Consider the following 22,391-nt stretch of genomic DNA (forward strand, 5'->3'; position numbering starts at 1 on the left):
ACTCCTGAAATCATTGTTGCACTATATGCTAACTAATTTGGATGTAAATAAAAAAAAAAAAAATAAAACAAGTTAAAAAAAATAGAAAAAAAAGGAAATAGACTTCTCCTTTAGGAAACAGACACAGTTCAGGAAATAGACGATACATAATCTTTAAACTTTTGATTAGCAGTGTCTTGAGAAGTCAAGGTGGCATATTGTATTCATATAATGAGAACAGAGTGCTTTGAAAAAGGAACAACAACAACAACCAAAAAAAAAAAAACCGAACAAGGGAAAGCTCTCTTAAATTAAAAATGTGATTGTCGGGGTGCCTCGGTGGCTCAGATGGTTGAGTGTCTGACTCTTGATTTCAGCTCAAGTCATGATCTCAGAATCATGGGATTGGGCCCCACTTTGGGCTCCATGCTGAGTGGAGCCTGCTTGAGATTCTCTCTCTCTCTCTCTCTCTCTCTCTCTCTCTCTCTCTCTCTCCCTCTGCCCCTCTCCCATTCACTTTCTCTCTCTCTCTCTCTAAAATAAAAAAATAAAAAATAATTTAAAAATATGATAAAATAAGTATTAAATAGAAAGGCTGGAGATTAAAAGTAAAGGAAATTTCCCAGAATATAGACCAAACAGACAGAACCTGAAAATGAGAAAAGGGGACTGAAAACACAGGAGGTCAATGTGCAGGAGGCCCAACATCCAACAGGTCAGAGTTCCAGAAAGAGAGATCAGAGAAAGTATAGGGGTGGAACTGTCACAGATGAAAATTTCCCACAGCTGGAGAGATGCAAGTCTTCAGATTGAAAGGGAGACAAAAGGATGCAAAGAGACCCATTCTTAGATACATCATCATGGAATTTCAGAAGACAAAAGACAAGTTCCTCCAAGTTCCCAGAGAGAGAAAAAAACAGGACATCCCTGAGAAGGAATGAGAATCAGAATCATCATACTTCCTATCAGCAGCAATGTATGTCCAAATGGAATGCTTTTCTGAAGGAAGTGATTTGGAACTGAGAATTTTGCCTGGTCAACCTACCATGCATATGTGAGGGCAAAAATAAAGATATTTTCAGACATTTAAAGACTCAGAGAATTTCCTTCTCAAGAACCCTTTACGAGGAATTTACTTAAGGCTACACTCTATCAGAAAGAGGGTGCAAACCAAGAAGGGGTAAGATATGGGATATAAAAATGATAGTGCTAACACAAGAGGACAAAGAAATGAATTTCAAGGTGATGGCTCAGGAGACAAAGGTGTGCAGCAACATGGCTGTGGTCATTGTTTTATAAGGAGTAGCGTCAACACTATGTTTGTTGGAGGAACACACATTACTGAGGTAGGAGTAGCTTGTGTGGTCTTTGAAAGAAATCAATACTTACAAACTATGTTTGCCCTTTGATAGTTCAGGAGTTAGTACAGATGGAGGGGAGTTAATCTGAGTACCCACTGTTGTTCCTCATCCATCCCCACCTCTGTAACTAGTCTAGAGCTCAGACCTCCCTCATTCAGACCCAGAAAAAGTCAAGTAGAGGAAGGTCCCATCCACATTGGCCAACAGTGATACTCGGTGCTACTAGAACCAATAAGAGGTACAGGGCCAGGGCTTCATTATGATATGGGGAAGGATGGATTGTCCAGAGAGAGGGGGATTGGGATATCAAGATGGAAGGCTTCAAAGACTGGAAAACAGAAGGAATGAGTAAATTAGGAGGAACTGAGGAGAACATGAGGAATGAAGAAATAAGGAGCACTTGAATATGAAGCTCTTTTTTTGTTTATTTACTTTGAGAGAGAGAGAGAGAGAGAGAGAGAGAGAGAGAGAGAGACCATGTGCGTGCTTGCACGCATGGGGGAGGGGCAGAGAGAGCATGCTGAGCAGGCCCCGCACTGTCAACACAGAGCCCAACGTGGGGCTCGAACTCACAAACCATGAAATCATGACCTGAGCCAAAATTAAGAGTCGGACACTTAACCAGCTGAGCCACCCAGGTGCCCCGATGCTCTTTTAATGCCTAAACAGCAAGACTTTAAACTCCTTTGGTGGTACTAGGTTAGTCAAATTGTGATCAACTGCTCTGCTTCCTTGAACTTTTTATGAAGAAATACTTGGATCCCCACTGATATTCTGCATGAGGAGTCAGGCAGTCTGGAGACAGCAGGTGAAGGAGGTAGATGGCGGCTGCTTCTCACGGCTTGTGGTCTGGCTTTTCCCTTGTGGATAACTAAGACGACAGAGGATAACTTCCTAGTCTGAGACCTGATCTCCATGCCAAAGCACGGTCCACAAACTCTGAGGTAGGAGGAACACTTCCTATGGGTAGGAGAGGTGGGGACAGAATTGCCAAGTATTGGAAGCTGGTGGTGGAATGCGATCTCTCAGGGAGAGACTACGTAGGGAAAGAATGGCCTGGGGAAGGAGAGAGAAAGCTAATTAGAAGGCATAGGATTTCTAATGAGATATATTTGTTGGTGGAAAGTCATGGTTTGGAAGAATGCCAGGCCTTTCCTGGTCCTGGGTTATGTGGAGAATGGGGGATTAACACCCTGTGCTTAAAAGGCCCCCAGAATCTGTGTTCTCAGAAGAGAGCTAGTCTCTGTGAGGGGAGAGCGAAGACGGCCCTCTGGGTAGTGGCCAAAGGTATATGCTGGTTGGCCATGAAACCAGGATTCCAGAGAGCTCAGGGGGAATGGCTGAGTGGAAGGGCATCAGTGGAAAGCCTGGGGATGGGGCCAGGTACAAAGTAGTATGGGGATGAGTACACAGAAGCCTAGAGAGGTTTAGTTTGGGGAAGTGGCAAAAGAAAACAGATATGAGAGGCATGGTAGGTTCCAACCGCAGCTTCAGAAGAAAGGCTGGAGACATGGAGACCAAAGCCAAATGACATTTGCCATTTGTGGACAGTCCATTCTCTGGGAACACACTGTTTGAGAAAGCTCAGGCACAGGCAAGAGGGTCAGAGATGACAGATCCCTAAAAAGTACGCCACCACACTAGGAACCACAGCACGGGAAAATCAAACATCAGTGTGATTTCCTGTTTTTGTCAGTATGATGGGCAAAGTTTTTCTTTTCTTTTTTTTTTTTTTTAAGGCAGTACATAATATTGAGACTATGGCAGAAAAGACAACTTTCCCATGCTGGTGGAAGCGAAGACAAACGTTCTGGAGAGCAGTAAATGTCAAAAGCTGCAGATTCTGCACAGGTTATGGTTCAACAATCTCATTTCTGGGAATTTATTTTAAGAAATAAATATGGATGCTCACAATGATGGGATTCTAAGGATTTTAACAGCAGCACTGTTCACAGTAGCAAACAATACAGGAATTCAAATGACCAACAAGAGGATGATACTTAATAAATGACGGTTTTTCCGTGATGCTACACGACCATGGGAAATAATGATGAGGAAGTGTATTTAATTATGTGACAGATGCTAAGAAAATATCAAGAGCTTTGTGCACTGAGGATGCCATTTTTGTAAACAACATATAAAAGATCAAAGGGAATGTGCTGAAATGTTACACAGTGATCTCAGCTGATGGGATTATAGGTCATTTTTTTTTTGCTGCCAAGTTTTTATTTAAATTCCAATGGGTTCACATATGTAATATAATATTAGTTACAGGTGTAGGATTTAGTAATTCATCGCTTACATGCAACACCCAGTGCTCATCACATGTGCCCTCCATCATCCCCATCACCCATTTAACCCGTCCCCCCACCCACCTCCCCTTCAGCAACGCTTTGCATTATCCATAGTTTTGTTTTCCCCCGATCTCTAGTCTGAATTATATTGCTTTAAGGGAAAACAAATCCCATCAATTATGAAAGGCAATGCAGGCCTTTCATATATGCCAGACTACCTGATACATATCATGGGCTTGACTGCTGACAACGAACATGGTGATGGTCGCTGTTCCACCCTGGTTCCCTCTGTCCCTCACTTCCTCCAACCTATTGCTTCAGGCAGCCCAAGTTGCTCTGCATATCTTGTGATTGATCTCTCTCCAGGTTCCTGGTTTTGCAAATGCTCTTGCTGTTGCCTAGAATATTTTCCTTGCTAATGCCTGGCCCCAACCCCCACCGGCTCTATGAGCCCAAGCCCAAACATCCTCTCTTCTCGGAGTCCTCCCTAGCTGTCCAGAGGGAGGTAGGTCCCATCTGACCTCTGGGCTCCCACAATGCTGTTTGTACTACTGATACAGCACTTCCTTCCCCTGACATTTTGCATTTATGTGGCTACGTATCTTCTCCCTTATTGTTCTGAACACCCTGAGACTGTTTTATGCATATGTATATCCCCAGGGCTCGAGATATTATGGACCCTCAATATATGTTCGCTGAAAGAATGAATTATCAATGAGGAAACCCATATTTGGAAGTGATGGGTCTTGGGACAAACCCAAGTGATGTGAGAAGGATCAGAGCCACTGGGCACCCCCTTTCCAAGGTACTCCTCACCTTGACAGAGAGGAATGGCTTCACTCCACAGGTAGTAGCCCTGGGGGTGCCGGGTACAAATGGCCATGCTGTGTCCCACCAAGCGGTAGCCGGCGTTGCAGCCAAAGTGGATGGAGCCTCCGGGCTGGGTGCTGGTCTGGCCCAGAAGGAAGCCATGGAGTGGAGCCCTGGGCAGGCTGCAGTAGGGAGCTGAACAACAAGAAGAGGCTCAGGGGACCACGTGCAAGCAGAAGATAGATGTGCTCTTTCCTGCACGTGCCACCCCTTTTGTTCCCCTTTCCTCTCCCTTACCAATCTCCTTGTCTCTGCCACTGCCAGGCCCACTGCTATTTAGGAAGATCTGAGTGGTTGATATTGAGAAATGGCCAGTGTAGTAAAGCCAAAGAAAAGAAAAGAAGAGAAAAAACCATGAAGCCCTGGGTCCCGTTTGTGGCCCGGAGGCAGTACTGATCTTGCAGCTGAGCTCAGGCTCTCAAATCCTGTCAGCTCCCAAAGAGGCACAGGAGATAGACCCCAGTGGGGTTGGTTCCAGAAGAGTGTGACTGCAGGGGTGTGGACTCTGGAGTCCTGTATCTGACCTTTCTAGCGCTGTGACTTGAGACAAAGAGCTCACTGAAGCTCTTTGAGTTCCACTTTCCTCACCTATGTTTTGGGATTTGAGACGCCTGCCTCATAGGTTTTTGGACAATTCAAACGGGTTTATGTTTGTAAAGTCCCCAGCCCAGTGCAGGGCACTTGGTGCTCAATAAATGGTCCTTCTCCTTCCTGTTGTAGGGGGTTGGGGGAGAGGGAGCCGTGGCAATCCAGGACATGAAATCCACGGTCCTGTTTCCCCTTCAGTGAAGCCCCTTCATGGCTTCAACTGGGATTTCATTCACTTATGTGACAAACAGACGTGGAGCACCTATTATGTGCCAGGTGATGTTCTAAGTACAGGGAAGACCACTGTGAAGAAAATAGTCAAAAATCTTGGCCTCAGGGTGCTGATCATAAAGACTCCTGCCAGCGATCCACAGAGAAAGTTCTGTGAGGCGGGGAATGAGGGTGGCCAGAGGAACACTCGGAACGTGTACTTCTGTTTGCTCTAAGAGTCTCTGGCCAGGTCTCCCAGGCAGGCACGGGACGCAGGAGGATGAAGGTGCCAAGGCCCTTACTACAGCCACCCCATGGTGAGGTCCTCTGGTCTCATATTTGAGGTCCACATCCCTCTGCTGGTGAAAATGGTGTTTTAAATACCGCCCTTCTAGGCCAGACGTGCTTCCTTGCTCCTGCTTCGCCACCTGTGTCCTGCGTATATCGGACCTATGTGTTTACATCAGTCAAGAACAGGAATCTCAGTTATAAAATACACTTGATCATAGTGTCGGATGTGTGTACAAAGTATACAAGCCTACTGTATTTTCATGAAGTACTAATTGTTTCACCATGTACTTAAGTCATTTTCTGTGAGTATTCTAATTACAACTGACTCAGTTGTGACCAAACATGTGATTGTTTGGTTTTTGTTTGGTTTGGTCTCTTTTTTGTTTGTTTGCTTGTTTGTTTTTTGCTTTTGTTTTGTTTTTGTGATTGGTCTTTAAGAACATCAAGGAAAGGGCAACTCCTTAATGGCTTTTAGTTCCTAGGTTAGCAACCATCACAGTGCATTGCTAACTACATGCTATATTTTCCTTTGTGTAAGCAGCTGCTGGGAACTGCCTGGAAGTGGCCTGAACCTCACCTGACAGGGACCTTAAGGTTCCTTTTTCATCATAAGGAAACTGAAGCCTGAAGAGGTTCAGTGACTTGTCTAGGAATCATTTGGCTGGTTTGTGACAGAGCTGGTCACTGGCCTTGGGGGTCAGGAAGCGCCCCTTCCTCATGTGTGTGTGGCTGGAAAGGAATTTAGGGTTCAGTCTGCAGAGAAAATGGACTCTGAGACAGTAAAGAACCTTCTCCTTCTGTGTTCTCCTCAGCTTCATCTGGTTTGCTTTTTCCTGAAGCCACACCTGTGGAACTCCTCATGGTCTCAAGTAATTCTTTTCTGCCTCCAAGCTTGCAGAGCCCAGCCAGAAGTTCATGGACCCACTCCCCTTCGAAATGGGTGTCAGGCTGCTTATCAAGTTTTCTTTCCAACCAGAGACAGTAATCCCCATGATAAGAGTTCGGATAAATTCCATTTTCTCCATTTCATTACATTTCCAGGGATATTTCTGTGCTCCATTGTAGATTGTGGCCCTGGTCAACCGTCTGCCTGGCTTGGCCCCTGACCTGCCTCTGCCTATGATTCTGGCTGGCAGAGCAGAACAAAGCCTCCTGGACTTAAAATATAGGCCATCCTTTGCTGCCTAACATTTCCCACGTGGAGACCCACATCTTAGGGTTTCTCAGTTTTTAGGAACTTTTATTAATGTTTCAACAGTGTTAGGGATGGGATCACCTCATAGGCATTATCAGATGATATATAATAAACTTATCCAAAAGACACAATAGGCTGGAAGTACAAAAAGAAGAGAGGGAAGAGTTTAAAGTGGGGAAAAGGGCAAAAGAGGGGAGGTGGAGACCGCCAGGGACATTTGTGCAGCTGTAGTGAGAGAGGTTCAGAGGAGACAGGCTGCCAGTCCCCGGGTAGGATCTCTGCCATTGACCAGGATGTGGCCCATGGCTTACTTGGCTGTTTTGGGTGAGCAACTTCAAGGGCTCAGGGGTTGTAGCCCTTCTCATGAGTCCTTATATTTTACTCACCTGAATACCGAATCTTAAAGCCCTTCCGGTTGTAGGCGTGGTCAGATGACCAGCGCAGGTACACAGTGTTGCTTGAGCTAGTGACGATCAGGGGAGCCGAGTAATTCCCACTGAGGGCTTTCAGGAGAGGACTTTGTCCTGAGGGACCTGGGTGAGAGTACGGGACACAGAATTACAGACTAGCATGGGTGCTAGAGATTAGGTACCTTGATTCGATACCTGAAATGTAACCAGCTGCCATTTCCCTTCCTCAAGAGAAGACATTAGGCTCAGATGGTCAGGGCTGGTGCAATGGTCTACTTCTGCTCCTCTGTCTGCATCCCCAGCCACTGTGCTGGGTGCTCCTTCCTCCTGAGCCCTAAAGCAGTGCTCCAGGAAGTCAGTACCAATTTATAGGAGTTGGCAGGAGAGACGAAATCTATCTGCCATCTTGAGACTTGCCAAGGTCAAGCAGCTGGTTAATGCAAGAGCTGGTTTGCAAACTGGGAACCTCCACCTTGCCACCTACTTCTCATGTGCATACTAAAAATAGCTCAGTGCTTGCCATATAGAAAAAGTATGTACTAAATGAATAAATAGCAATAAAGCTACATGCAAACATCATGTTTCAATGTTACACACAACATTGTTCCCCAATAATCCTTTCCAAGGCTCTTCCAGAAAGCCCTCCCTCTTCTTTTTCCCCACCTTTAATGCCTGGGAGTGCATTAAAGGCAGTTGGTTCAAGGGAGGCAGAGTATAAAGCTCAATAATCCATAACAGGATTTATTGCCCTGGAAATAGTCCTGAGTGATGGTTCTGATATGCTGCTGAGATGGCTCTTGGAAGCTTGGCAAAAGCAATGGACCACATTAAACAAAATAGAGCCATCAGAACTGCTGTGACAAACCATGAAGGAAGGGGTCAAAAGGCTCAGAGAAATGGCTTGCAAGAATAGGTGTATCAGACCAGAACACCCACTAGCTGACCATGTCTCTCAGGAGGCCCTGGAATATACTCCAGTTCCTAGAGCAAAGAGGAACACACTGGTGAGGGGGTGAACATCAGCATCATTGACAACCTGAGTAACACCTATCTACCCTCTGTTGGCCTAAACTGATGGAAGGAGATGCTGCCATAGAATAGGGCTTCCTGGTGTTGATGGAGATGAGAAGATTCTAGAATACAGGGGCCAGGCAGAGGCTTGCATAATTACTAAAATGTGCAGCAAGGTTGGAATGGTAGCTGGGAGGGCCTACCCTGCATGATCTATGGTGATGTCTCACAAAACATGATATTCTTTTTTTTTTTTTTAAATTTTAAGTTTATTTATTTATTTTGAGACAGGAGAGAGCATGAGCAGGGGAGGGGCTGAGAGAGAGAGAAAGATGGAATCCCAAGCAGGCTCCATGCTGTCAGCGCAGAGCACGATGTAGGGCTCGAACTCCTGAACTGTGAGATCATGACCTGAGCTGAGATCAAGAGTTGGATGCTTAACCAACTGCACCACTCAGGCACCCCCCTTTTTTAAAAAAATTTTTAATGTTTTATTTTATATTCGAGAGAGAGACAGAGCAAGAGCAGGAGAGGGGCAGAGAGACGGATACAGAATCTGAAGCAGGCTCCAGGCTCCAGGCTGTCAGCACAGAGCCCAATGTGGGGCTCAAACTCACGAGCAGTGAGATCATGACCTGAGCTGAAGTCAGATGTCCAACTGACTGAGCCACCCAGGTGTCCCCAAAACATGAAATTCTTAAGGGCAAGGTAGACAGGCAGCCTCCCAATATATGAATAGATGAACAAAACAGATCTATAGTCAAAAAGGTGAGAAAAGCTGACCCCAATGGAAAGTTGCAATCCCTCACCCAGTTTGGAGACTTGAGCTAGGTTCCATTTCTTATTCCAGAACACTTTGCCTGAAGGAGAGATTGGGTCCCCATGAAAAAGGCCCTACAAAATCTTATCAATTATAGATAGTAGTAATTCTGCCAGTCCTCCCCCCTAAAGACCTACTGCTATTTCCTCAGGCAACTGAATACTGGAAAAAAGGGAATGTCCAGGTATTCCAAAGATTTTGGATACAGAGCGTGAATTAATGCTGATACCAGGGGACCCGAAGCACTATCGCTGGCTCCTCTGTTGGAATAGAGGTGTCTGGAGTTGGTAATAAATGAAATCCTGGCCCAGATCCACCTCACAGCACCAACTTAACCAAGTAGTGGCCCTCGTTTGCAGTAGACGTACCAGATGTAGTATCTTCATTAGAGCAGATGATCACAGCCTTGGTTGCATGAAATGCAGTTATTGATCTAGCAATGCATTCTTTCCATACCCATCAGAAAGGAGGATCATAAGCAATTTGCATTCACATGAGATAGACAACAGTATACATTCATGGCCTTGCCCCAGAGCATTGTTAATTCTACTGATCACTGTCATAATATAGTATGAAGAGACGTGGACCATCTGGACATTCTGCAGAATATAGCATATTGGTTCTCTATATGATGATGTTGTATTAATTGCCTCTGATGAGCCAGAAGGGACAATTAGTGTAGATGCTTTTGTAAGACACATGGCTCCAGAGGGTAAGAGATAAGTCCTACAAAGAGTTGGGTGAAATTTCCCCAGTGGTTTGAGGACATGCTGAAACTTTTTCTCCAAATTAAAGAGCAAGTTAGTACACCTTTTCCCTTCTACTACCAAGAAAGAAGCACAGTGTTTGGTGGCCCCTCCTTTGGGTTTCAGAGGCAGCGTATTCTCCATGTGGGAATACTGCTATGATCCATTTGTTGAATGACATTCAAGGTACTTGCTTTGAGGAGGTGCTAAAGTGGGAAAGGGTTCTGTAGCAGGATGAGCCTACAATACAAGCAGCTTTGCCCCATGTCCATACAATTCAGCAGCTACCAAAGTATTGGGATTTCTGTGGTACAGAAAGATGTTGCATGGAGCCTCTGGAAAGCTCTAATATGGAGGTAATGGCACAGATCCCTCAGGTTCTAAAGCAGGTCTGTGCTATCTGCAGCAGGGAACTATTCAACATTTGACTGACTTACCATCAAAGATCTCAAATTCATCATACTGCTTCTCACTGAGAAAGTACTCCACCGTGAGGGAGATGTTGTAGTCAGGTTCCACTCTCACCAGCCAAGAGCAGGTCTGGAACTGGGGATAGCTTCCTGGGTAGCTCTGACTCAGGATCACACCTGTGGAGTCTGTCAGAAGCTCATTCGTTGGGCAGTGCACTTGGAGAAAGAAAGAAAGAGAAATACCAGGTACATGGGATGGAGATGGATCTGGGGCCAACACGTTTCTCTGTCACAAAAGACAACCACTGGAACAAGAGTATTTGAGCACATTCAAACAAGATCCCAACACCCATCATTATACTGCACCATGGCATGAGGGGACCTCAGATTCTGTGTCAAGGGTACTATATTCCTGGGATTCAGGCGAGGCCAGTTGTTGGGATCACATCCTAGCTCAGATATGGGCTTTGGAGTAACTGAGGATTATACATACAGAAACAACAGTAAGGCATCCTTAAATCCAAGAGTTAATCTAGTAAATGGGTTTGATTTGTACAAAGAAGAGTATAGGGAAGAGGAAAGTACACAGAATCTTGAGTCAAACACACCTGGATTTATAATGTCACTTACTAGCTATGTGGTCTTGAACAAATTATTTTCTCTCTGTGCAATAGCTTCTCCACCTCCAATGCAGAAAGATAACACCTGCCTTACAGGGTTATTGTATTATACAACATTATATAATTGTACATTAGTTAACATAATATATATAATACCATAGAAAATAACATACTTAAAGCATGCAACATAGTTCTTTCATAAATTGTAGAGATGATGATGGTAATTACACCAGGAACAGAAGAAACTAGCAGAGCTTGGCTATGGCTTGATTAGTAGTATTAAGATATCTAAAGACAAATATGTCACCCTAAGGAAGACAGTCAATGTAGAACTTAGAACAGGAGTTGCTGGAGGGGCTAGATTGGGTTTCTTGTGTCTGTCACCAGGGAGGCTAGAGAAGATTCTGGTTCAGAGGAGCCCTGCACATCCTGGAAACCAGGGAGGTGCTCTCTCCTGGGGGTACAGGGAAGTGTCACTAAATCCTATTTGAAATAAATTTGAGGATGATCCACCTCTATTTGCTTGGGCTGAGGACTCCACAGTAAAGTTTTGAGGACTGAATCAACTTCTTCAGTACCTTGAAAGAGACATGCCCTGGGCAGTAGCTGCAAGTATCCCAATCACTATCCCAATCACTGCAAACAGAGAAATTGGTATTTTGCTGTGTATGTGCATTTAGACAGGCTTCCTGAATGTGCTGGATTCTAGGACACTGACAAAGGAGAGTTTCTGGAACTGCAAGGCCAAGGACTAATTCCTGGATTACAGTTTGAGATGAGGCTGTCTGGGGAGGAGATTTAGCTACTCACTCTCCACCCACTTCCTCTGTTTCCTTCAAACCTTCTGCCTTCACAGAAATGAGGCTTTCTAATCAGCACTGGGTCTGGGCTAACAGACAAAATGCTTTCTATGGCCCAGAATTCACACAGCTCATCTGGGATTCCTTTGAGTAGCGTTGCAACACCCCCCCGTTTTTTTTTAAGTAACCCCTACAACCAACATGGGGCTCCAACTCATGACCCGCAGATCAAGCGTCACATGCTATACCAACTGAGCCAGCTAGGCTACTGAAAGGGGGAGCTTTGGAAGGCACTAACTAGCTTCTCCTGGGAGAACTTCCTTCTTATTTTGTAAATGGGAAAGGAAAGAAAATGGCATCTTGGACTAAAACGGCCTTGCTTTTGAAATGCTTCCAATTTCACTATCCTGATATCTACAGGTCAGGGAAGTATGCTGATATTTAATTCCCTCTAGGCTTTGTGGTACAGTCCAGGTGGTACCAGATCTGCTCTTGAAGCTCTCACCTTTCCTTCTTTCTTTCTTTTTTTAATATGAAATTTATTGTCAAATTGGTTTCAATACAACACCCAGTGCTCATCCCAACAGGTGCCCTCCTCAATACCCATCACCCACTCTCCCCTCCCTCCCACCCCCCATCAACCCTCAGCTTGTTCTCAGTTTTTAAGAGTCTCTTATGTTTTGGCTCTCTCCCTCTCTAACCTTTTTTTTTTTCCCTTCCCCTCCCCCATGGTCTTCTGTTAAGTTTCTCAGGATGCATAGGGGCACTTGTACCCCAATGTTTATAGCAGCACTTTCAACAATAGCCAAATTATGGAAAGAGCCTAAATGTCCATCAACTGATGAATGGATAAAGAAATTGTGGTTTATATACACAATGGAAGCTCTCACCTTTCTACTTGAAACTCCTCCATTGAGGGGAAACAGGCACGCCCTCTCAAATGAGATTGGTTCCACAGGTTTGCCTTTTTGTGTGCAATTATCAGATTTGGGCATTAGTGTTTATAAGTTTTTCTTTCTCCTTATGTTCAAGATGTCTGGCCTTTGAAGGTTTAGTAGTATTCTTCCACGAAACCATCTAGTCTTGATGTCTTTAATGGAGTTTCCTCTGATAACAATCTCTATTTCTTTTAAAGAATTAGGAAAGTATAAACTTTATATCTCTACTGGGGTCAATTTTATCAAATTATACCTTCCTAGAAAATCATTCATATCATTAATTTATCGGCACAGATTTGTACAAGATTTGTACAAGATCATAATTAAAAAATTTTCTTTTGCTTCAATGGTTATAGTCCATTTTTCCTTTCTTATTTTTCTATATTCCTCCTTTCTCTCTCCGTTTAATTTACCTAATGGTTTGATTATTTTGTGGCTCTTTGTTCCAGGCACTTCTTTTTATTTATCAGTAAGGCTGTTTTTGCATTTTATAACTCATTCATTTTTTAAAATTCAAAATTTTTGAAATATAATTTATGTACAATGAAATGCACAGATCTTAGGTGCATGGTTTAATGAGCTTTAGCAAATGTATATGCCTGTGTAACCACTACCATAATCAGGATATAGATTTTTTCTGTCACTCAGAAACTTGCTCTCACGCCTCTCTGCAATTAATTAGTATGCCCTGCCCCATGCTCCAGGAAATCACTGATATTATTTCTATAACAACAGATTAGTTTTGATTACACTAGAATTTCATGCAATTGGAATCATACATGTTGTTATTTTTGTGCCTGGTTTCTTTTGCTAAACATTATGTTTCTAAGATTCAATCCATGATGTTTTGTGTATTACTACTTCATTTATTTTTATTGCTCTGTAGCAATCACAGAACAATTTTTTTGTTCATTCATTCTGTTTATTATTAATGAACATTTAGGTTGGTTCCAGTTTTGGATTATTATGGAATTCATATACAAGCCTTTTTGTGGATATGGGTTTTCATTTCTCTTAGGTAAATAACTAGGAGTATAATTGCTTGGCAATAGGGCAGGTATATGTTTAACTTTGAAAGAAATTACCTGTTTTCCAAAGTGACTGTATAATATTACATCCCAACCAGCAATGTATAAAAGTTCCACTTGCTCCACATTCTTGTCAACACTTGGTATTTTCAGTCTTAGGTTTTAGCTATTCTCGTGGGTGTGCAGTAATATTTCATTAGGGTTTTAATTTGCATTTTCCTGATGACTAATGATGTTTAGCATCTTTTCATATACTTATTGGCTATCCATACCTCTTATTTTGTAAAGTGTCTAGTCAAGTCTCTTGTCCATATTTTTATTGGATTGTCTTATTATTGAGTTGCTGAAGTTCTTTACATAGTCTAGACAGAAGTCCTTTCAAAAATATATGTATCATTAATATCTTTTTTTATTCTGTACTTTGCCTTTACTTTTCACATTTAGTTGTCAGTTTTCCTTCATATTTTTTGAAGCTCTTTTATCATATGCATATAACATATATATCTTTTGTAATGGAATTAACTCTTTTGTCATTATACAATTTCTCTATTTCTGGTAATACTCCTTGCTGGCAGTATTATCTGAAATTATGTTTCTTATGTTTAACATTTGCATGTATATCGTTTCCTCTTCTTCAATCTATCTGGTATTTATATTGAAACTGCATCTTTTGCAGGAAATAAGTGGTTATTGTTTAAAAACTCTAAATGTTGGCATGGTTTTTATGCAGCAAAACTTACTGATATAACTATATCATTCAAATATTATATGTACCTACTTATTTTTGGTCTGTCATTCAAAGAGGTGTGTGAAAATCTACAACTGTAATTGTGAATTTTTCCTTTTTTCCCCATAATTCTGTCAATTTTTCCTTGATATATTTCAATATCATGTTGTTAGGTACACAGAAGTTTATGACTGCTATATATGTTTGATAGATTATGTTTATCAGCATGAAATTTCCTCTTTATTTATTTTAAAACTTTTTGCCTTAAATTCTATTTTGTCTAATATTATCTTTACTACACAAGATTTTAGAGGTTAGTACTTGCTATTTTTTCAAAGTTTTGTTTCAAGCAGGGATGAGTGAGACCTTTCTAGCTATGTCTTTAGGGAGGCAGATGAAGATATTCAAGTCTAAGTTTATGGAAAGCCTATAGTTAAACTTGTTTTTTACTTAATCTGGAAGTCTCTCTTTTTGGATTAGCAGTTTTATTCAGTTATATTTACTATAGTTACACGTATATTTGCACTTAGTTTTGCTACCTTATTTTGTGTTTTCTGTTTACCATAATTTTTTTCTCCTTTAATGCTTCTATTGGATTAATGGAGTTATCTTTATTATCTTTATTTTTGATTATGGATTTAGAACTTACAGATACCATGGTTATCCATAATTTAAAAAAATGACCTATAAATTTAAGCTTTCTTTTTAATACACGTATTTTAACTAATGTAGAGGGTTAATCAATATCTATGCTTCTCCTCAACAAGCAAGGGTCCTCAACTCACTTTTTCTTTCTTCTAAATAGGTTCTCCAATGTCATTTATCTGTCCAGTTGTGTTTGTATTTTTAAGTTTACTACAGTCAGTATTGTTTAGATTATTACTCTATTTTACTGATTTCTTAGCTCATTGTCACTTTTTGCATCTGAATCATTACCTGTATTCACTTTTTTCTTTTTTTTAATATTTATTTATTTTTGACAGAGAGAGAGAGAGAGAGAGAGAGAGAGAGAGAGAGAGAGAGAGTGCAAGCAGGGGAGGGGCAGAAAGAGAGGGAGACACAGAATCTGAAGCAGGCCCCAGGCTCTCAGCTGTCAGCACAGAGCCTGACGCGGGGCTCGAATTCATGAACTGCGACGTCATGACCTGAGCTGAAGTTGGACATTTAACCGACTGAACCACCCAGGCACCCCTGTATTCATTTTTTTTCTTAATGAATGTGGTAGATATTTCCAGTCTTTACAAATATTAGGTTTTATTTTTGTTTCCTGAGCATACAAAAAACTTCACTTTCCATCCATGTGCTTATTTCTGGTCAATGAGATGTGAGTAGAATAATGTGTGCCACTTTGGGCTGAGGACGTGAAAAGCCCTTAAGCAACTCTCATTCTCTCTTACTCTGTTGCACTGTAGGATCCAGGAGCAGGCCTAGTTTTCAGATGGCAGCACAAGATTCAAGAAGCCTGGATCATTGAGTCACCAGCATTATAGTCACTGCACTATAGCAAATTTTGCCTGAAGGAGAAATAAACTTTTGTTGTGTTAAGCCACTGAGATGTGGGGATTGCTTGTTAATGTAACATATGCCTGACCTATCCTGACTAATGCACCGAAGTATATCTGTTAATTATGCTTTTAGTAAGCTGTAACTTTACATAGTCCTTGTCTGTCTGAAGATTTCATTAATATATTCCCACTCTTAAATGATAACTTGGTTGGGTTTAGAATTTGAGTTTATAATTATTTTTTTTCTGCTGCATTTTATCTTTTGGTGATGCAAATAATGCTGAGTCTGATGTGTCTTTTCTTTGTGATGGCTTTAACTTCCTTGATGTTCTATAATTGCACTGTAATGTTTTAGATTTGAATTTCACCAAATTTTCTATATTGCCATGGTAAAGAGGCATGCTTTTGAAATAATAGAAAAGTGTTTGATTCTTGTCATAAGGGACTAGGATATCATTGGACAGGGCAATGGCTGAGGTATAAAGGAGTAGAACAAGCCAAAAGAAAAAAGGAAATTATATATTGAAGGGACTATGAATGGGAATACAACTTATGTGTATGGATTGGAAGATTTAATATTGTTAAGATGGCAATACTACCTAGACTGATGTATGGATTCAATTAAACCTCTACAAAAATCCCAGCTGGTTTTTTTACAGATCTTGATAAGCTGGTGCTAAAATTAATTTAGAAATTCAACAGATCTAGAATATGCAAAAGAAGAACACAGTTGAAGGACTCCCACTTCCTGATTTCAAACAGACTACAAAGCTACAGTAATCAGGATAGTATAGTGCTGGCATAAGATGATCAAGTCAGGAAGATGCTATCTATCTATCTATCTATCTATCTATCTATCTCACACTCATATTCCACATATGAGTGAAATCATACAGTGTTTGTCTTTCTCTGACTGACTTATTTCAGTTAGCATAACACTCTCTAGCTATATATGGTGGAATAATACTCAGCCATAAAAAAGAATGAAACCTTGCAATTTGCAATGACATAGACGGAGCTAGAGAGTGTTATGCTAAGTGAAATAAGTAAGTTAGAGAAAGACAAACACTATATGATTTCACTCATATGTGGACTTTAAGAAACGAAACAAGTGAGCAAAAGGAAAGACAGAGAGAGAGAGAGAGTGAGGGCAAACCAAGAAACAGACTCTTAACTACAGAGAACAAACTGATGGTTGCCAGAGGGGAGGTGAGTGAGGGGATAGGTTATGTAGGTGATGGGGATTAAGGAGTGCACTTGTGATGAGCACCAGGTGATGTATGGAAGTGTTCAATCATTAAATTCTATACTTGAAATTAATATTACACTGTATGTTAACTGGAATTTAAATGAAAAAAAAAAGAATAGACTTACAGAAAAAAAATAATAGAACTGAAGATGAAGAAATAAATCCCCAAATTTATGTATGTCAACTAATTTTCAACAGAGTGCCAAGACAATTCGATGGGGGAAAGGATAGTCTTCCCAATAAATGGTGTCACAGCAACTGGATATCCATATGCAAAAGAATGAAGTTGGACCCCTACCTCATGTTATATATAAAAATTAACTCAAAACATATCAAAAACCTGAATTTAAGAGCTAAAACTATTAACTCTTAGAAGAAAATATAGATGTAAATCTTCCATGGATTAGGCAACAGTTCCTTAGATATGACATGAAAAGCACAAACAGCCAAAGGAAAAAATATATATATTGAACATCATCAAAATTAAAAACTTTTGTACTTGAGGGACACCTGGGTGGCTCAGTCAGTTAAGTGTCTGACTTAGTTTCAGCTCAAGTCATGATCTCACAGTTCACGAGTTCAAGCCTTGCATCGGGCTCCACACTGTGCAGAGTCTGCTTGGGATTTTCTCTCCCTTTCTCTCTCTCTCTCTGCCCCTCCCCCCCCCCCCATGCACTTTCTCTCTCTCTGTCTCTCTCAAAATAAATAAAAATTAAAATAAAAAACCCACAAAAATCCTTTTGTACTTGAAAGAACATTATCAAGAAAGTGAAAAAACTGGGGTGCCTGGGCGGCTCAGTCGGTTAAGTGTCTGACTTTGGCTCAGGTTATGATCTCATGTCCTGTGAGTTTGGCACCACACCAGGCTCAGCTCAGAGCCTAGACTTCTTTGGATTCTGTGTCTCCCTCTCTCTCTGCCCTCCTCTGCTCTCTCTCTCTCTCTCTCTCAAAAAAATAAGCATTACATTTTTTGAATAAATAAAAAGAAAGTGAAAAAAACACCAACAGAATGGGAAAAAATTTTCAAATCACGTATCTGATAAGGCACTTGTATCTAGACTATATAAAGAATTCCTACAACTCAATGATGAAAAGATAAATAACCTAATTAAAACAGGCAAAGGATCTGAATAGGCATTTTTGCAAAGAGAATATAGAAATGGAAAGTAAGCATATGAAAAAATGCTCAACATCATTGGTCATCAGGAAAATACAAATCAAAACCACAATGAGATAGACACCCTTTATACCACAAGGATGGCTGTAATTTAAAAGACAGATAATAATAACAGAGAAGATGTGGAATAGTTGGAAACCTTATATACTGATGGCGGGAAAAAGATTCAGCCGCTATGGAAAACAGTCTGGTCATTCCTCAAAAGGTTAAACACAGAGTCACCATATGACCCAGCAATTCCACTGGTAGCTAAGAGAAATGACAACCCATGTTTACACAAAAACTTGTATATGAATGTTCACAGCAGCATTATTCATAACTGCCAGAAGTGGAAATAACCCAACTGTCCATCAACTGATGAATGGATAAACAAAATGTAGTACCTACACAACGGAACATCATTCGGCAATAAAGAGAAATGACGTACACTGACACATGCTACAACATGAATGAACCCTGAACACATTGTACTGAGTGAAAGAAGTCAGTCACAAAGACTACCTATTGTAGTATTGTACTTATATGAAAGATCTAAAATAGTCAATTTCATAGAGACATAAACTAGATTGGCGGTTGTCTAGAACTGCAGGAAGGAGGGTCTGGAAAGAAATGGGAGTTGACTGCTGAGGGGTCCAGGGTTAATTTTGAGGTGATGAAAATCTTCTGAAATTGTGTGATGGTTACAAAGCTCTGAATATACTAAAAACCATCAAACTATTCACTTTAAATGGATGAATTACATGGTACATGAATTATATCCCAATAAAGCTGCTATTGTTAAAAAAAGAAAAAGCCAGTGAAGGGTCACATCTTGAGAAGCCAAGTACAACATCAAGTCCTAGAGGGAAGTATGAGTCTGAGAACAGGAGTAAAGCCAAGAAGGCTGGAGCCATGTAGACACAGAAACAGAGCCATAGATGAGAAACTAAGTCTGGAGCAAATCAGGGAGGTTCTGGAGCAAGATCAAAGCAACAGCCCACTTTTATTGGGGACTGGTTGTCTGGTGTGTGGGTAGGTCAGCTCAACTCATAGATAATGACTTTCTCTATGTATTGGCAGCCTAGTTCTAGGGCTGTGGCTTCTTTCTTTCTCACTAACAATCTATATTGCAGACTCTCTACTCTTGCCTTATGAGAAGTGGGGGAGAAGCTGACCTGTTTCTTCATAGACTACTAAAATATTATTTGGTAGCAATAGTACCAGAAGCAGTAGTAAGAATTTAATAGCCCGCATTGGGCAGTTACTATGTGCCAGACATAGTTCTAAAGTGCTTTACATCATTAACCCATTGAATTCCTCACAATAAGTCCATGGCATAAGTAATATCATTATCCTTATTGTAGAGATGAGAAAATTGAGGCATAGGATAGTTAAGTATCTTGTCCTAGGTCAGATGTCTGGTGAGTGGAGAGTATGGTTTTTGGTCTTAGTTGGGATATCTTGATGAAGCCATTCATCTTCTGTCAAGGCATCACACTAGAATGAAGACAACTCTTGGTTGCCTAGTTCAGCACACAGGACCTTGAGCATAACTGCACTCCAGTAGGGCCAGGTTGGTGTGCAAGCCCACCTCTTCCCAAGGTCCCAGAACTCTTCCTTCCAATGATCAGTATGCCGTTTCCAGAGAATACCAGTTAGAACAAAGGAAAACAGAAATAGAACTGATCAAGTGGTCACTATGGTAATTTGTAGCCCCAGACCTAAGAGTAGGACAGAGAATCTCTCTAGAGCAATCATTAATCCAAACAAACAGACATTCACCAAATGACCTCTTACTTTATGGGCAGGGACTGGGAATATAGGGAAGAGTAAAACAAAGGCTATGTTTTGGAGGAACTCCAGATCCATAAAGGCGTGGTTCCGTGCAATTACCTTCACATATTGGGGGTGGTCCTTCAAACTGTAGGTAAGTTCCAAGTTTGCAGGTCAGGATTTCATTCCCTACCAAGGTGAAGCCAGGGAGGCACCTGTAGCGTACGATGTCACCTGCCAAAGAGAGACCAATATAGGGGTTCCCTGGAGAAGTCTGGACAGAGCATCCCTTAGTAGTTCAACCCACTTTTAGGCAAGGCAATCAGTGATGGGTTCCATTATGTTCAGATTTAAACAACCACTCAACTCCACTCAAATGACCCAGAAAACTGCTGCCTACTTCTCACAGCTCAGCCTTGCTAAGCCTAAGAATGTTTCCACATTCCAGGAACTTTTTATAGTGTCTTGTGTGGACTTATTTCTCAAGAACATACTGACTTGAATCACAGAAGAAAACTGCCTTCCTGTCTCCTCTGTCTAGCTATGGCTAAAAGGAAGTATTGGTATTTTTGGTGCAGACTCTGTTGACAGAACATTACCCATCTTGCACTGGGCCTACTGTTTCTCGTGGACTGGAGGGAGAGATGAGCCTTGCTGGCCAGCCCCACCCCAACCCAGTCCCTCCTCAACTGCACAGTCCTTGCTGGTTTGGGAGAGGGTACCTATGTTGAATTCTTCATTCTCTGTGACGACTTCAGCGTTGGGGAGGATGGTGGGAGGAGGGCATTTGGTGAGTGGATAAGCTGAAAAGACAGAAGCAGACAAGCCGGTGTAAGAACACCATTCTTGGGGCAGGTAGCCATTTACTCGTTCAATCCCTCACCTTCTCCTTCCTCATTCATTCACATAGATCCTAGTGACTATTGATCTGTACACAGGGTAAGTTTAGCCAAGTACTGTTTTGCTTATCTGCTGTCATCTTTTTTTTTTTTTTTTCTGATGCAAAACCTAGGAGCCATATGGTAACACCAACAAAAAGGAGAGAGCATCTAAGAAGTCAGTGATGGTCACTAGCACTGAACGAAGGGGAGAGAAGCATTTCCTGAGCACCTATTATAAGTCAGGCACCTTCACACACTGTCACCTTTAACTCTCATGATGGCTGGTCCCCCTGTGAGGCGTTCTTACTCTATTAATGAGGCAGCTGAGATTCAGAAAGGTTCAGTTACTTCTCCATGGTCATACAGGAAGTAAGTGGCACAGGGGGCTTGAATCCAGGTCTGGCTGCTCTCAAATCCCATATTCTTTCCACTGCTCAGCATCTAAGTACTGTGTGTGGCTCATGTGAGTGCCCATTAAAGCCAGCTGGTTTCCCTTCTGACCTTTGGCCAAACATCTCTGGCTTCGGTGGACTTTCCAAATGGAAAACCATCCCTCTGGGCAGAGACTGGACTGTGTGTGCATGGTGTTACTGAGGCAGAGCCCAATATGGGCTCATAACTTGGCTTCCGTTTACTACATGGCATACAATTTGGTGCTATGCAAGTGTGAGCTGCTGTTGCCAGTGTTGCTGCTGTTATGATGACTTCCAAAGTCACCCCAAACCCACTATGTTTTTTAAAAAAGAACATTCTCTTTAAAAAATTACAAATGTAATACATGATTGCTAGAGAAAATATGAGATTTTCTATGAAAATAGTAGGAAGAAAATTAAAGTCCTCCACTGGTCATTCAGATAACCACTGTTAATCTTTTACTGTAAGTTCTTATAGTATATACTTTCTGCACATATATTTTTCTCTTACAACACTTGCAGCGTGTTGTGTACTTTGCGTTGATCCTTGTGCACTCACTCTTATATTGCAAGAATTTCCCTATGTAATTAAATTTCTTTAAAAAATTTTTTTCTAGAGAGAGTGCGAACAAGGGAGAGGGGCAGAGGGAGAGAGAGATGGAATCTTTAGCAGGCTCCACATTTAGCAAGGAGCCGGACATGGGGCTTGATCCCATGACCCATGCATGGATCATGACCTGAACTGAAATCAAGAGTTAGATGCTCAACTGACTGAGCTACCCAGGCACCCTTGTAATTAAATTTCTTAAAAAGTGATTGAAATGAGTTCATAGGATTTAGTTGTATGATTGACTAGAATATATTTAATAGATGCTCTATTATTAACCATTTAGGTTTCCAAGGTTTTGCAATTTAAAATAAAACTGTGATAAATATCCTTCTATATATGCATCTTTTATGCATTTTTTTCTTTTTCTTTTCTTTCTTCTTTTTTTTTTTTTTAACTAGGAATGATTTCTGGATCATAGGGTAGTTGTATTTTTAACTTTCTGAGAAACCTCCATACTGTTTTTCACAGTGGTTGCACCAGTTTGCATTCCCACCGACGGTGTAAGA

The 22,391-nt window shown here is 41.4% G+C and overlaps 1 protein-coding gene across 7 annotated transcripts in view; it reads right to left on the reverse strand.

The window, feature by feature from the left end:
• Positions 1 to 22,391, reverse strand: part of CSMD2 (CUB and Sushi multiple domains 2) — a 602,428-nt gene that overhangs the window by 66,611 nt on the left and 513,426 nt on the right. For all 7 annotated transcript variants that reach the window (XM_086716392.1, XM_086716389.1, XM_086716388.1 and 4 more), the window contains 5 exons: positions 20,704 to 20,784; positions 20,102 to 20,215; positions 10,213 to 10,401; positions 7,175 to 7,321; positions 4,451 to 4,639 (listed from right to left, as the gene is read on the reverse strand). In XM_086716392.1, the coding sequence (XP_086572518.1) occupies positions 4,451 to 4,639; positions 7,175 to 7,321; positions 10,213 to 10,401; positions 20,102 to 20,215; positions 20,704 to 20,784 (720 nt within the window). The remainder of the gene's footprint in view (positions 1 to 4,450; positions 4,640 to 7,174; positions 7,322 to 10,212; positions 10,402 to 20,101; positions 20,216 to 20,703; positions 20,785 to 22,391) is intronic.

Source organism: Puma concolor, chromosome C1 (genome assembly GCF_028749965.1).
Source record: "Puma concolor isolate L17-30 chromosome C1, mPumCon1.1.hap2, whole genome shotgun sequence".
Lineage (NCBI taxonomy): Eukaryota > Metazoa > Chordata > Mammalia > Carnivora > Felidae > Puma > Puma concolor.